Source organism: Hesperophylax consimilis, chromosome 8 (genome assembly GCF_061612785.1).
Source record: "Hesperophylax consimilis isolate HC1 chromosome 8, BYU_Hcon_1.0, whole genome shotgun sequence".
NCBI classification, from domain to species: domain Eukaryota; kingdom Metazoa; phylum Arthropoda; class Insecta; order Trichoptera; family Limnephilidae; genus Hesperophylax; species Hesperophylax consimilis.
The window spans coordinates 19,841,866-19,859,242 of NC_142843.1; the positions used below are offsets into that span (position 1 = coordinate 19,841,866).

At 35.8% G+C, this 17,377-nt stretch overlaps 1 protein-coding gene across 1 annotated transcript in view; it reads left to right on the forward strand.

Moving 5' to 3' along the window:
- Positions 1-17,377, forward strand: part of LOC149421684 (uncharacterized) — a 59,551-nt gene that overhangs the window by 37,787 nt on the left and 4,387 nt on the right. The window contains exons 3-8 of the mRNA XM_089634483.1: positions 10,666-10,764; positions 11,853-11,951; positions 13,298-13,396; positions 14,120-14,317; positions 14,999-15,017; positions 17,010-17,086. Coding sequence (XP_089490609.1) covers positions 10,666-10,764; positions 11,853-11,951; positions 13,298-13,396; positions 14,120-14,317; positions 14,999-15,017; positions 17,010-17,086 — 591 coding nt within the window. The remainder of the gene's footprint in view (positions 1-10,665; positions 10,765-11,852; positions 11,952-13,297; positions 13,397-14,119; positions 14,318-14,998; positions 15,018-17,009; positions 17,087-17,377) is intronic.

Below are 17,377 nucleotides of genomic sequence, written 5' to 3' on the forward strand. Positions count from 1 at the left end.
GGCAGATTTATTAAATGCGATTCTTGTTTTGTCTAGTGTATTGACATGATAATTCATCACATCTTTAAAAAGTTATATAAAGTCATGGAAAGTGATGAAACAAACACTTTATTAACTGGGTTATGTAGGTTAGGTTAGGTTAGGTTAAAAAAAAATTCCTCGTTTCTAATAACTTAATATCACTTTTTAAAAGTGTGATGAATTGTCACTGTGTTGAGTTATCATCGAACCATTATAACATATGAGGCGCCAAATATGACATATGAGGCACGGGGTATTAAATTTTATGTATGAACTATTGCCGGGACTATTGAGATCCTCTCAAGTTAAAGTGGGGCAAGGCAAAGATTGTGCTGTCATTGGGAAAAGGGTTCTATCTTTTGTTTGATAGGAGCAACCATTTAATGTTTCATTAACCAAAACTTATGAATTGAAAATTATGAATTAGTAGTCAGCATTTTCAAAATAAATCAAATCAAACAATCATCATACCTGTGGACCCGACGTAAAATTGAGCTAATCTTAAAAACTACGTAGAAAGTATGTGGAACAACTCGGATGGGCAGAGCATAGCATCTCTCGTACGTCACGATCCTGAATCCAACCACAGCATACAACTACAGCATCCCGCGGAGCTGATTCCTTCAAAGGCAAGCTCGCTCCATAAGGCGAGGGTAGCCGCCAGGGTGCTGGTAGATGGGACACGTCGAGGCCATCGAAGGGGCCCTCAAATAAGGCATTTGCGTGAACGACTTTCGAGTTTCAGGGTGCATCCGCATGATAATTAAATAGGTACTTCATCATCTCCAGCGGCAGATGGCTTTCGATTCGCAAGGGATAATCAAAAACTCCCGGTGTCACTCAGCACACTTTACATTAAAAAGAAAAGAAAGTACTCATTTTGAAAACACCATGGCACGAGGACAATCATCCTTAACAACAAGGATTGCCCAAAAGTTAAAAAAGCAAGTCAATCACTTTTATTATGTGACATAATCGAATCGTCGTCGTACACCCAAAACGGCGAGAATTCAAGAAGTGACGTCGTTACTGGTGGAAACGGTCCCAAAATTCACCAAAAAACGTTGCCAGTCAAATTCAAGCTTGTGAATTAATTCCTTCACTGGCTAGGTAAAGTCAGGGAAATAAAGTCAGGAAATAAATAATTAGACCGGTCGGTGGCCGAGTTGACATCGTGTTTGGATCCCACCCAGGCGTAGTGTGTTCAATTCCTCGGCTGGCTAAGTCCTTCATCACAACACAAGCAACATTTTCAGCTTACTGTGGTGGTAGTAGGAGATTTTCAAATATTGTCAGGTTATTCGTAACCTGGGAATGTTTGACTTTCTTTTTAAATAAAAAAAATAAAAAATAAATATATATATATATATATATATTTTCGACAAAAGGAATTATTTTTGTGACAATATATATCACTATCTGTCACGGTCTACCACTATCTGCCACTATTCGCCACCATCGGCCACTATCTATCACTATGTGAGAAGTAAAAAAAAAAATTAAGTAGGAACACGAACATTAACTCTGCCCGTGACGTCAAATGCGATTACATTTCAATTGACCCTCTTCTAAATTATCTCACCGGATTATCCTCGATGTATGCTAATATAAAAAAATATTATATGTCGTCAAAGTATAATACATATAATAAAATGTCGAAATATAATATCCTAGAGTGAACATTTTTTAACCTTAATTAAATACTTGTTTTACGGTGCAGTATTACAAAAAGCGACTAATACACGCCATTCAATAAAAAAATACAGTAAATTTATTTGTGTGTGTGTGGGTCTCAAATATTTTTTCACGGCTCTTATCGCCCACCACTGACTTGATAATGTTCATCTGTTGCACCTTCATACTGCCTACCTGCATAATACAGGTTTTCATCATCATTATGTTTATTATTTCTTTAAGTTAACAATATAGGTACAACGTCTCTGAGATCATCAGAGAGGGCTGGACTGCCAATAGAATTACGTTAGGCCCTTTTTCGATTGCATGTGATAATCGTATTGAGTGATAGTGATTTAGTACGCTTTTCAATTAAATACTGAAATATAAAAACAAATTTTGATATCCTTATTACAATTAGTAGGTAGATACACAATGGTGTCCAGAAACTCGTAGTACCTACTACCTGGAAACTGGTGATTCTCCATAACGATTTTAGTCGATTTTGTGGAATCAATTTTTTCATTTGAGCTTTCGTTTTCGATTAAATCGAGTCCAAAGTTGGAATTTTTTGGTCAAATTTGAATAAAATCGGTCGCTGGAGGTTAATATCAGCTGTTTTGTCTTTTAAAATGTTTCGCAGCGTTAACCCGGAAAAAAAACAAAACACAGATCGAAATGCTCATGTCGAAAAAAATAGTTTTTGGGTTCTCTGTGTGATGTATTTATTTGTTATTTATTACAAGATAATACCTACATTACAAAATGATAAAAAATTAATAATGTATTATTCCCAGTGAGTTTACAAAACTCATTTCGGGAAAGACAACATTAGATTAAAGACAAGACAACATAAATACATTAAAATTAAATAAACGCAGAAGTTATTTTGGAGTTCCAAAGAAAGAATGTGTCAGTCATTAATAAAACTGCTGAGGAAATAACTTTTAAGAGCTTTTGCCAATGTTTTTTTTGTTCGTTGCCGGAAGTTTTAGATTACTAGGTAATGCGTTGTATTGCTTCTGTTGGTATATTCACCACTTTCCCGCTCTTACTAATAGATTCCGGACACAATGTCTCAGAACGTTAACTTCAGTAGTTGCCTCCAGACGAGCCGCACAACGCACTTGCGCCGCTAACAACTGGCAAGTTAATAAATTCTTGAACATTGACGGGAACTCCCGAACATACTATTACAATTCCAATTGATTTCATACGCTTCATCTTGCATTTTTGAATGCTTCATATTTATTTGCTATCAGGAAGCGGCTCACGTGAGTTATACGGCCGTCTGGAGGCAACTAATTATAAAAATTTCGAAGACGGATATTTCTGTTATCAAAATATCTAAATTTTTTCCATCGCCACACGTCCTAATACGATATTAATTAACGGTCTATTACTAGGACTACCTAAGTACATATAATTATTGTAATTTATTCCGAGGATTATTTCGGCCGTATTGAACTTTTTTTTAAAGTATATTTTATTTAGTTATAAAATTTTACATCTCATATCTACTATATTCTTTTCTAGGACTACTATAATATTATTTACTACTTACATATTGAAATTTGGACTTCACAACATAGAGACATAATCCACGAATAATTGCAAGACTTTTAACTTCCCGGGAGTTCATTGAACATTTTAAAATCTTTATAATAAATATTGTTTTGTGTTCCCGATAAATTTGTTTTAGGAAGCCTAAAATCTTTGCAGTTTCTCGTAGGATATAAATGAACTGTAATATTAATTCTAACATTCTTTAACATATAATCTGGCAACATTTTATTTTTTAACTTATAAATAAACACTAAGGTGTTGTAAATTAATGGTTGCCACACACTTAAGAGAACGAGTTGGCTTTGCATGTTTTTTATCCTTATGTACCTGCTACAACACAGTATTGACCTCATGCCTCTGTTCTGAATTATTTCCATTCTCTTAATTTGGGTTTTGTTACTCAGAAAGATTACACTTGTGCAGTAATTCAGAACATGGGCCCATTGGAAAATTATCCGTAGTCCCCAGGGCCAGTCCGCCCGCGCCCCTGCCACCAGCTTTCGGTTTCATGTAATGATCGTCCGTTGCACACGCTACGAGAATTTAAATATTTACATAATCTTTTCTTTGTATTATGTTCTGCTCATTGTCAATCTCCACATGTGTTTATATTTCTGTACCCAAGTCTAAATAAAGTAAAACCAGTGTTTTGCATGTCAGCAAAAGTATCAAACTGGCGACGTAATTGGAACGTATATTTTTTTCCTTAGACTAAAAAAAATTATATACATATAATTTGTTGGTTGACAGCAATGACTAAGGATGAGTTGTTTCGCAGAATTTGAACAATTCATCAAATTTGAACGTTCATTTTCGAGTTTTGTGAATATCCTATTCAAGTTCTGTTATTATATCATTATAGGCTAGTTGCTTGACAGAGCTGAAATAATAACAGAACTTGAACAAATCGTTCTCACATCTTGAAAATTAACCTTGAAATTTGAATAATTGTTCAAATTCTCCGAAACAACTCCTCCTAAATGAAATAATCTTCATTCTCTATTCAATGGTTGACAGGTACATATAACTATTAAAAAATAATAGGTGTGTGAACAGTGGACCTCGCGCCCAAAAAAGAAAGTTTCTAACTTTCTCTTCAAAACCGAAATTTCCTCAGAAATCTTAACCTACCTTCTTAATTAATAATTATTACACATTTTAAAAAAGAATCTTCACTAAACCATTTATACCGTCGTGTTTCGACGCTATTATCGCCGTGTGCCAGCTGATTCTATTTTCTTAATAACTTTCTCGGTATTTATTATTACTTTTATTTTTTTCATAAGTATTTTCGCTAGAATAGCTAGCATATATTCAGAGAAATTAATTTTTGATCGTGCCATCGACTACTGCGGCGCACGACACGTTAAAACGGCTATCAACAACTAGAACCGGAACGTAACAAACATTATAGACAGATGAACTGCCTAATGACCGAGTTAAAACAAGACTTGTTGGGTACAAGTTACCACTTCTTCACAGTAGGCTCTGGTTTTGGAATCCTGAACATTTTAGTACCACATTTCGAGGGTGTCTATCCGATTTCTTTAGCTGGCTCTAAGGGTCCATGTTTCCTCACAGTATAGAAACATAGGGAAAATCAGCGCCCGAACTAGTCCCATCTGGGTGGCCTTTGTTATGCCTCCATCACTCCATATATTTTGCATTTTGCTCATGGCGCCTTTTGCCACACAAATCCTTCTTTTCACTTCTGTTTCACAGCCTCCTTCGTCACGTGTATAAAGTCGTTCACCGTTTCTACGTCTGTGGGAGTTTTTTCTTACAAATGTATTTGTCCTGTCGATCACCATTAGTTTTGTTTTGTATTTGTTTATCAGTAGGGCTAGATAAAAGCTTCTTCGGCATTGAGTAGGTATACAAATATATTATATTTTGGTAGGTATTTACTATTATGTCGAAAATATGTCTTACATGCGCAAGTGTCTGTACCGGTAACATGTCAACATAAAAACATATAAAATCAGCTACAGGTGCAGAGTGAAGACACGATGTTTTACAGCTAGTTAATTGAATATGGGTACTTATCTATTTTCGAACAGTCCTTTTTAGGTTAGAAAAAGTAGGTAACCTACCGCCATGTTTTCAAAATCTCCTGTGATTATTCTTGGGTAGGTGGTCATCACTTTACTGACTTCTAAATGTAAGGATTAAGTGTTAACATAAGAATTTGTGGTTCGCACTTGTTTATTAACCCGGTTGCCCCAGTCATGCTTCTAGCATATCTTATCTTAATAAATCTAACACTACTTTCAGTGTTAGCTAGGTATTTCTATAACTGTGGGAATTACTTGCGATAGCGATATAGCACCATTTGAATCAAGATAAAGCCGTATGCAAGCGCACACTCAGCTCCTGCACGTCAGAACGTCAATAAAGGTGGGCATTGTATTTAGTGTGCACTAAAGTTGCACGCTATAGTTTCAAATTGTAGATCAACGAGATTATATAAATGCAACAGACACTGAACAACATTCTGAGGAGACAGAATAAATACAAAATATTGACCTTCTGGTCAATTTCTCCGCCTAGGTTTGAGTCAGAATAACACAAGTGCATGTATGTGACGATTATGAATGTGAATAAACAAAGAGTGTACGCAGAGACAGAGTTGTGAAGCGGTCCATCTTCTGTGCCTCCCCCTGCGGGGAGATATCGTGAATGTTAATTAAGTAGGTTTAGTTTTATTAACGAATTCAAACTACTTACCCACATTTATGTAAATTATCAGAGGCAATTTTTTATGCCCGGATAAATTAAAATCCACCCTAATATTACATTTTAGTATAATCATGCGACAACTGTATTACTACTAACTGTCTTTACTTGTTTTATAACATTTTGTAATTCATTATAATGTTTATTTATTTTTATATTTCTTTGTCACTTATAAATATATTGTGTAGGTACAAATACTAAATCAACAACTAAACTTAATGGAACTCTATTGTCCCAGAACAAATGAATAATTACTGTTTATATTAAATATATAAATGACTGTTTGTTTCCTAAATAATTTATTTTTAACAAGATTATTGTTTTCCGTTTTCCAAGATTTGCCTGAACGTTTTAAATACCTCCCTACTACCTTCCTGAAAAAGTTATACGAATTACAAATAGGAAGTGTATAGTGTGTTTTATATATACGTCTTACTCCTCGGACTTAAATATTATTATACCTACCAAAAATGATAAATTTATATCAAATAAGAATTTCTGATTGGTATCAGAAATGATTGGTATCAGAAATTCTTATATAAACCTATTTGCATGAAAAATTGATTTTCATTGATTCCTGGTCTGTAGTCATCCTGATATCACTAGGTGTGACGAATTTATTGCTGTTTTCAAATTTATTCAACTTGCACGAAACTTAAAATGATTTCCCTGTTGACCAATATTATTGGGTCGATATTTTTGTATTTTTAGTAAAGGTATCAGAGAGCTTGACGGACGTAAATCTCTCATAAAATTCCAGGTCATAATAACACTGTCACCTTTATTATTTCATCACACGACCCAAGATGCACGTGACCAGCGCGAGCGGCAGCACTCGCGGAGCTAAGAGGGAGAAATGCTCATTCCTCCATAGCTCGTACCTGTCGCGAGGCGGAGGAAGAAATTGTTCCTCGTTTTGCAAAAAATAAAACAATCGTCGTGTTGTCGCCCCGCGCCGCGCTCCATACAGAAACAGTCGTACATTGACCGGGAAATAACTGATTGAAGACGTGCCTGCTAATTTCCCCGCTTTTCAACTAAATAAACACCGTTTCAAAATAGCTGTGACTTACTTGATAGTTTGATACCTTGATTGGTAGATAGTTGCTACTTGTCGCAAACACACGTCGAGTCACTCTGCAATACATAACTAACACTAGCTATTTAGTTATATTACAATTTGAACACGACCGGCTTAAAGCCAGGGGCGGATTTACGGTGCAAAGGGCCTGTTTCACTGGATATTTTATGTGTCTTGTCTTGAGAGAGGGGTTCCCAAGGGGAGAGAGTTTCACATTTTATTGCTCCTGGTTAAACTTCAGTTTATCAATCACTAGCTGAGGTGTACCCAGCGTTGCTGGGGGTTATCCTTAGGAGATGGACATATACTACTGATGATTTTTCTGTAGGCCTTTTAAGATATACAATTCCAAACTAAATTATTTTTAGCAATGCAAGCGCCGGAAAATATTTTTTACGACTTGATTACAAAACATCGACTTTTCTTTACTTTCTATAAATATAATTTACATGTTTTATATATCTAAACCTTTCGCGAGAAATTTTCTAAATGATAGTGAAAATTCTTTCAAAATCCGCTGCGTAGTTTAGAAGAACTAAACGCACAAACAGACAGACACGGATAGCGACATTATTTTATACTATTCGGTGGCCACCTGGAAATCTGGGTCTGTTTGTAGCCGAATGAACTGAATCGCCAGGTTTCGAGATCATTATCCAAGACTATATTAACCATTCAGAAAAATGAGGACATGGGTCATCAAGAGAAGAGGGGATTCACTGAAATTTCCCGTTTTCAAATTCATAAAACTAATAGGTATCGTTTATTGGAAAACTGCAAATCACCAAAATAATATAAAAGTAGGCACTACTATAAAATAACAATAATAAAAGTTTTAGAATATAAATAAAGTGTTCATATCTAAATATATTTTTAATGTTTAAAGCCGACCCTGATCTTATTTACGTAGAATTTTATAGCTAGTCTGACTTATAAGTCCGGAATTGGTCCCAGTTTTCCGGACCTTTGTTAGTGCAAGAAGCTAGAGAAACAGAAATTTTCCACTTGACCATTAATTAAATATTGCGGCAACCCTATTTTATTCAATCCCCCTGATCATACATAGCACAAGTATCTAAGTATTTATTTAGAAAACTATTGTCCTGTGCGTCGTCTCATGAATTTACATTGTTTTAAGCAAAACATACCTCTAGGTTTCATTTATAGAAAATCATTTATTTTTATGAGCACCTTTTTGGTGACCGAACCAACCGGACCCAACTCACCCAGCGGAAAGAACCGAATGAAAATAATAAATTGGGATTGACCTCGTTTCAGTGCCCCTTGCTTTACCTTTAGAAGGGTAAGGTAGATATTTTGGTATTCAAAGGTTTTCGTGCCGTTTTCTCATGGGTAGGCAGAGAGGACGGACCGCCAAACACCTCCGTCTTGGCACACACTTCTTGCCTTATTCACATTCATACATCGTCTCATACATACTATTCTATTATTCTGACTCTTGACATGGCCCGACTCAAGTATCTGATTCACTTGATCGTGCCATGTCTTCCTCGAGCGTCGCCGACTTCTGCTACCATTCTCATTTACGTCATATATTCTCCTTACACTCCTTTCTTCGCTCATTCGCTCTACATGCCCAAACCGTCTAAGCGTCCCTATCTTAATCTTACTCATTACGCTTACATCAGCCTTGCACTCACACCATAATACATGGCTTTACCACACGTACACCTTGGGGATCTCATTTCAATAGCATTCAGATTACTTTCATCCTTTCTCTGCCAGTTCCATGGCTCACTTCCATACATCAGGGTAGGTACCAGCACTCCATTGTGAACTGCTAACTTCGCTTCTTTGGACAATTTTTTTGCTAGCGCCAATTGCGTTCAGTCCTCCATTAGTGGAGTTATCTGCATTTACCCTTCCTTCAATATATCTGACAGCCTTCCCATCTCTCGTAAACATACTTCCTAAATACACAAACTCATCGACCTGCTCCAAGTATTCCTCATTCACAGCTATATAGCACACTGTGTTCGTACTCTCCATTTCAAATACCATTATTTTAGACTTACTTACATTCATCATTAACTCATTATTCATACATACTTCGTTCATCCTAAGATGTCTAGACACGAGAGACTGTAGATCTTCCATACTGTTAGCAATCAGCACCGCAAAGTTATTAGATATAGAATATAAATATTCATCCACCTATGTAGGCACATTATATTATTATAGCATAGTTGTATAATATGGTAGGTAAAATTGTAGAATAAATAATCAGATTTTCTCTTTATTTCACTTTCCTTTAGCCTAGTACCTACCTAGTATACTAACTGAACAATATCTACTTGTGAAGAGTATAATGTCATTTGGGGTAAATGCGTTCTGTCGGATCTAGGCCGAATATATCAGAGGGGGGTTTAGGGCTTCAACCCCCCCCCCCCCCCCGTCGAACCACCCTTCACTCACTACTGGAATAATTTCGTCAGTTCAAACTCCTTCTGAAGAAGCTTAAATTTAAAAATTTGCCCCATTGGATATACTTGCCCAAATTGCCTCAAGTTGGTACCTAATATGGTACCTTTGCACGTAGGTAGTAGGTACCCACTACCTAAAATTATGAAAATGCCTTTCTAAATTACCTAAAATGTAATAAAAACTGAATAATTATATAATTATGTGTTTAGGTGCTTACCGCATTTGTTAAAAAAAGTGCGTGTGTGCACCCAGTGGAACTAATTCTTCTTGGTAACTTGGTAACCCACAGAGGTAGGTATATAGTGATTTATATAACTCGAGTTGAGCCTACGATATATGCAGGTACTACGACATGTTTTTTTCGACTATACATTTTTTTTTAAAATAGCGCTGCAACATCGAGAAATATTCACATCTATATAAATAAAAATGTTAACGTTCGTTTGTTCACATCTATATAAAATCTTAAATCTCCAAAAGTTCTTCACCAGTTACTTTAAAATTTTGACACAACGTTGAATTCGAATACGCGTATGTTTTTATATACCTATATTATATGGATGTCACCTTTGACAAGTGACAACAGCGCCATCTATTGGACGTAAACGCAACACGCGCTACTGTTTCTCTATCCGCACTGACATACTGAGCCACAGCAACGCATAGCGGGGTACAGCTAGCTTAGAATAAAAATTTTGCAAGAACAAACTTGAAAGTCGAGCAGAGATTGTTTTAATGGAAAAAAAATTAAATTACATTTTAAAAATTTACACCATCACCATCGTTATTTCTACCTCTTTTCAGAACCCATCAACTTCATTCATTGATCTCGGTATTGTTTCTACATTGTCAGAAAACAAATTAATGATTTTTTTTTATTTATTATCAATTCGCAACATTCATCCTCAAATCTTCAAATAAATTAAAAGCTACCAACGCAAAACGTAATATATTTGTATATGATCTTGTTATAAATTTGTTTTCCTACAAAAATCGTTGAATATTATTATTCATTTATTTATTTTATATATAATAAATTACAAACAATACAAAACAAAATGAACCTTTGTCTGTCCAACTGGGAAGGATTCCCGTTTCAAAATTATTGTTATCATTTTTTTAATATGTATATTTATTTACAGGACGGAACTACACCCCTGATTCTGGCCGCAGCTACAGGGCACACAGAATGTGTGCTGGAATTATTGGAACAAGGAGCAGACCCGAACGCTCGGCGCATTGTAAGAATTCCAAACGTATTTTTATTCTTTCTTCTTTTCGGTTATTTTCGGAAGTTTAGAAGTGTTTTCTTCTTTTGATCTTGATGGATTATTGTTTTAAGCTTGGCAAGGAAAATACTTACCACAATATTTTTTTCTCGTAATTAAACAGTCTCAACAGGCTTTACGCGGATTTTTTTTTTCGAAATCAGATGGATAGTCATTTTCCACTTATTTTGAACGTCAAGTTTGCAAAATTTCATCAACAAATGTCAAAATTCTGCTTTAGGTGGGCGACACATTACGCTGTACGCATCATAGCTTGGCTTATTTCAACATATCGCCCGCCATACACTACCAATGGGAATGTATGGCGAGCTATATGCTGAAATAGGCCAAGCCACGAGAATACAGCGCGCTTATAGCGTAGTCTGTCACAGGCATTTTAAGGGGATGAGGGAAGAGGGGATGGGGATAGTTTTTTGAAATGTAAACAGTGAGTGAAGTGACCTCGGAATAAAACTGTAGATTTGTATAAAAATCAGATCCACGCCGCCCACCACGGACATTCTTCTTTACATAAATAAATATAAGTTTGTGTTTATTTTTAATCCTTATCAATAATCAATAATTTCTTATTCCATTTCTTTTAAAATGTAAATTCAATTGTTTTTTTTTCAGTACCGGTAAACGAGTTCAGTGTTTTTTTTACATTAACCCCACACAGAGGAGGCCCTGAGGAAAATAATTTCCTTCGAGGCCTATGTCATCTTTTGGGATGCTGTGTAGTGAGTCTGTTTTAATAAAAGAGAGGAGAGGAAGATCAGGTTAAACTTATGAGGGTTGGGTAGGAATCTAGGGATCAGGGTATCCAGGAGTTACAGACATATGAATATATCTCTCCCACTGCGGCGCAAGGCAATGAATGGGTCGAGAGATCAGTTAACAGTTTAAATAGACTCAAAATATAGCCGTCGATCGTTACCGAAAAACGCGAATATTTTGTGATTTTGCTCATTACAGGAGTACTTATTATGACGAAGTTCGATTGTAATTTTCAAAATTGAAATTGATTGTGTAAATCATAATTACTTTAATTTATATTTTAGACTGGAACCACAGCTTTATTCTTTTCGGCCCAGGGAGGTTTCTTAGACATCACAAGGACTCTTCTGGACAATGGAGCTCAAATCGACTCACCCAGTATTGTAAGTGACTTGTGAATCTTTTTACCATAAATCAGAAATCTTAACTCTCGACCAAATAATAAGACAAGACGTCTACCAACGACAAACCATTTCAGACAAGCTGTCTTATTATTTGTTTGATATTTTCAATTTTGTTCTTTGAGAAAAGAGTTATGAGGCGAAACTGGGTAGTGAAGTAAAAAAAGCACCAGTTTTGCAATTTAGTTTTATTACCCAGTTCTCAGTTTAGTTATATTCCAGTTTCCCGCTTGTACTACGAGTTTCAGGACACCGTGTATATAAACCTTTCGGAAGAAATTTTCTAAATGAGAGTGAAAACCCTATCAAAATCCGTTGCGTACTTTGGATGAAATAAGCGCACAAACAGACAGAAGCATATTGCGACTTTGGATGAAATAAGCGCACAATCAGACAGAAGCATATTGCGACTTTGGATGAAATAAGCGCACAAACAGACAGAAGCATATTGCGACTTTGGATGAAATAAGCGCACAAACAGACAGAAGCATATTGCGACTTTGGATGAAATAAGCGCACAAACAGACAGAAGCATATTGCGACTTTGGATGAAATAAGCGCACAATCAGACAGAAGCATATTGCGACTTTGGATGAAATAAGCGCACAAACAGACAGAAGCATATTGCGACTTTGGATGAAATAAGCGCACAAACAGACAGAAGCATATTGCGACTTTGGATGAAATAAGCGCACAAACAGACAGAAGCATATTGCGACTTTGGATGAAATAAGCGCACAAACAGACAGAAGCATATTGCGACTTTGGATGAAATAAGCGCACAAACAGACAGAAGCATATTGCGACTTTGGATGAAATAAGCGCACAAACAGACAGAAGCATATTGCGACTTTGGATGAAATAAGCGCACAAACAGACAGAAGCATATTGCGACTTTGGATGAAATAAGCGCACAAACAGACAGAAGCATATTGCAACTTTGTTTTATACTATTTAGAGATAATTGAATATATTTATTAAAAAAAAAAACTGAAGTTGAAATGGAGTTCTACGAATTACACTTGATAAAAATAAATACAGTTACTGTAAGTAATTTAATGAAACTATATTGTTTCATGGTGCTTTCACACAAATGCAGCATTGAATTCCGTAAGTCTTAAAGTTTAGGGTGCACTGTTTACACCCATAAAAGGTTGTGCAAGCGGGTTCCCTACAGAGCATTTGATTATCTCAAAATACGTAAAAGCCCGGCTGGGCGTAAAACCAAATTTAAAAAATATATATATATATATATTTTTTTACCTTCAGGTTTTTTAATATAATGTGTAATTAATTAATTAATTAATGATGATTATTATTTTTCCTAGGATGGTGGAACACCCCTCTTCGTGGCCTGTCAGTGTGGACATTATGAAATAGTTTTGGAGCTTGTTAAAAGAGGAGCCAAAGTCAATGCATGTATGAAGGTAAAGTGATTTCCTTTCATCTTACTGTGATTAGAAAAGTGTTTTTTTTAAATTTATTTACGGTACTTTCGCTTATTATTATTCTATTTCTCTAGTGAAAGTAAAAGCTGAACGATTTGTAAAAAATAAATTGGTACCAACCTATTCACAAATACCGATGCATCCTTTTGCAATTCTCTTAAGTACCTACACTGTTTTAATAAATTTCTAATGGATAGTGGCTGATGTGATTAGTGATTCCTGTCCCCGTTACAAAGAACTAGCCGTCGAGACTATTTGTATGAGGAACTGGTTATTTTTGGAACTGGTTCCTTTTGAATATTTTTTTAGGAACCCATGTCTCAGAATTTCTCCCCAGGGTAGGAAAATTAATATTTCATAAAGCGCCGGCTCCACATCGGTCTTCGGTAACTGGAACAGTAGTGACAAACCCATTTCAGGTATCAACCAACTCTATTAATATTATGGTAACGAATGTGCAACTCTTGTAAGAGAGAGGTATGTAGCATTAAAGAGGGACAACAATGTAAGTATGTATATCAGAGCAGGAAAGGTTGTCCAGCCTCTCTTCATCGTCACTATTCCTGCCATCTGAGACAAAAACACAAGGTTAATTAAAGTCTATTGACCATTATTCCGCCATCCCAATATCACAGTAAAATCTTTAAAAAAGGCCATCATACAAAAGGCAAGACTTTAAGCTTATAAATGTTTTAATTTCAGGATAAAGCAACACCCATATTCATTGCATCCCAGAACGGTCACAAGGAAGTGGTGGAGTTCCTGCTGCGATCCGGAGCTTCGTGTGACTCGCCCCGGACAGACGGGGCCTCCCCACTCTGGATAGCCTCGCAGATGGGCTTCGATCATATTGTCAAAGTCCTCTGTCGTCATGGAGCCAAAATAGACCAAGTCAGAAATGTAAGCGGATACAATTTTGAAAACTTATTTTGTAAATGATTTGAGATTTACAAAAATTTATTTGAGGAAATACAAATAGTTGGTATTTTCAAAGTTATATGTTTCTCACAAGAGCGCCCCTGTCTGTACAGTGTAAAGGCAGGGAGCTACGTCGCCACCCGGTTGGGCAGCGTTGTGAAGCGGGTTAAGGTAAGGGCCTTGGAAAGGGATGTATTAATGTGAGTCTAGAAGAGGCCCAGATTGTATGAAGGAGGAAAAACAGATGCCGGAAGCTCGTTCCACATACGAACTGTTTCTCATGAAGACAACATCAACTGTGAACGGGTGTTCCACTTGTGTACGCCGAGTGTCACACAAGTGCGCCGGGGATCAATGCTTCTAGATCCTTTGAGCAGGCTCCATTAAAATACCTGTATAACAGACTCAGCATGCCAACATTATGTCTCTGCATTAGAGATGGCAATGTTCGGTATGTTAACAACGGATTATCAATCAGACAGACTGCCCTCCGTTGCAAAGAATCAGTTAAAAATTGAAATGAAATCAAAAAAAAATTCGTCAGCATATAAATCAAAAAAGGGGCCCAACTAACAATGTCGCAAAGATTGAAAGAATGTTTTAGCACGGTGTCCGGATAACAAAATTAATACCAGATAAAATAAGTTTACTATTTAATTTCAGGATGGTGCAACAGCTCTATTTAACCCTTTCAATACCAGACTTTTTCCAGCCAACGAAAAAAATGTTTGTCTACATTATTGAGTTCTGTGATTTTTTTCAATATTTTTACAAAAAAAAAAATTTTTTTTTTCCATACGGTTTTCGAAATATTTCATGTTCCTGAGGAAGAACATTGGGGCTTAGGGGGTGTTAGTCTAAAAACGGGCAGTACAAGGAGCATACATAATTTTTAAGTGTTTTTAATTGTTTAAATAGAAAATAAATACACAAAAATCAATTCTATTAATCTGTAAAGGCAAGTATATTATATTGCAATTTAATATTATGCTAAAATAATTTTAGTAAAAAAGAAAAAATCAAAAAATATATTTTTTTTAAAAAACGGACCATTACCCTAAATTAACGTAAGAAAAACAAATAGAACAAAAATATTAGTGGTGAAATAAAACAAAACAATTTTTTTCTCTTTGGAGACACACACCGACATTCGTGCTTTTGCCCGTGTAAATTTCAAAATCATAGACGAGCCCACTGGCTCCCGCTCGGGAGAAGACTTTGATGCCCCACTTATGTGTTTTGTTTTTAATATATTGTTTCAAATTACTTCTCCCTTTGAACGGTATCATGAGCTCGTCTACAGAATTGAATTCCTCAGGTTCGATCTTGGCCATATTTTCAAGGAGGGCATTTACCATCGGCCTTATTTTAAATAATTTGTCGTAACCCTCTTGTCCTCTTGGAATCAACGAGCTATTGTCATTTAAATGAAGACACCAGCGTAACTTAGTGAAACGATTTCTAGGAATGACATCAACGATGAGAGAGAGCTTCGTATCATTGGCCCAGTAAAGGTGGAATGCCGGATACTTAAGGATACCCATCATGATGTGGTGTTGACGCTGGTGCTATTTTCTTGAACTGAATACAAATTTGTCTGCTCAACAATATTTTTTATAATATTTTCATCTATGAAACATAAAAAATATTTTAGAGCAGACATATCCAGTGGTTTTAATAAAGTAGCATCACAGTAGGAGTCCACATGATCGACATCTTTCTTGATCCACCTTAGATCGGTTCTCCGTCCATGGGAAGCTGAGGCTTCACTGGGCTGTACTTGCGGCACGGTGCAGGACTCTGGCTCGTCTTCCACTGGCTGCTGCATCTCTTCCAAAGTCTATAATTAAAAATATATACTTTATGGTTTCATTTAAAACCCAAATTTGTTCATACTTAATTCTACTTCAAACGCAATAATCGCTGTAATATAACAATAAGAAATAATGACAAAAGTACTTACCTGGACTTCCACATCTATTCTAAGAGCTTGGCTCAATACCTCCACATTGGTTTCCTCTGCAGCATCCTGGAAATATTCAACTGACCAGCCCTCTTCATCTTCATCTTCCAACTCCAACTCCACGTCGGAAATATCTCCTTCCAGCATCACGGTGATCTCCTCATGTATCAAAACACGATGCTCCATCTATAAAAATGAATAAAATAAGTTAAAGTCTACCGGAAAATAATAAAATAAATTAATATATCTTGAAAGAATCAAATAAAATCAAGTAAAACAATATTAAAGGCCAAAGAAAGATTTCTATGAAAAACATCCACGAACGACCAAAGTGCCAGCTCAGGAACATGAATGTTATTACCGAAAACCAAATGAAAAACCAATGTTTTTGAATGGAAATCATATTTACATATCAGATTAGACATGTATATACAATATAATAATTATTTTCAACAGAAATATGCGATATCTTACCTTTAAAATAATGTTGAAATCCGAGAAATGTCAAACCGTTAAAAGCTGCAAAACACTCGTTTTTAATTCAAAATAACAGTAATATTATGTGTTTCCAGTACGACATTTGTTCTATTCCTTATAAGCAATATCTTCCTTAAGCGATATGCAAAATACGGGGCTATTTGGTTCATAAAATCAAGAGAAATAATTTTTTTTCCTTCGTGTTCCTCCAGAAGAACTCTGGTAAGGAAAGGGTTAAAGCTGCCCACAAAGGGCACGCTGCTGTAGTGGCAGAATTACTGAGATACAACCCCAATCTAGGAATTTTACCAGTGAGTTTGTTTAAATCTTCATAATATCCTCTATACCTATATATTACTTAGTCTAGTCGAGTGCCACCTCAAAAGAACTCCCCTGTTTGTACCAAACTAGCTGAGGTGTACCCGGCGTTGCTTGACTGTTATCTACTTTCTATGAATAAAATATGCATTTATTATATATTTATTTATTAATTAATTAACGGACTTACGTTCAAAATATTACAAAGCGACACGAGATTTGGGACAATGTACAATGCAAGAGTAATGGATGGTATATAAAAGCAGAGACAAACAAGGAAATAA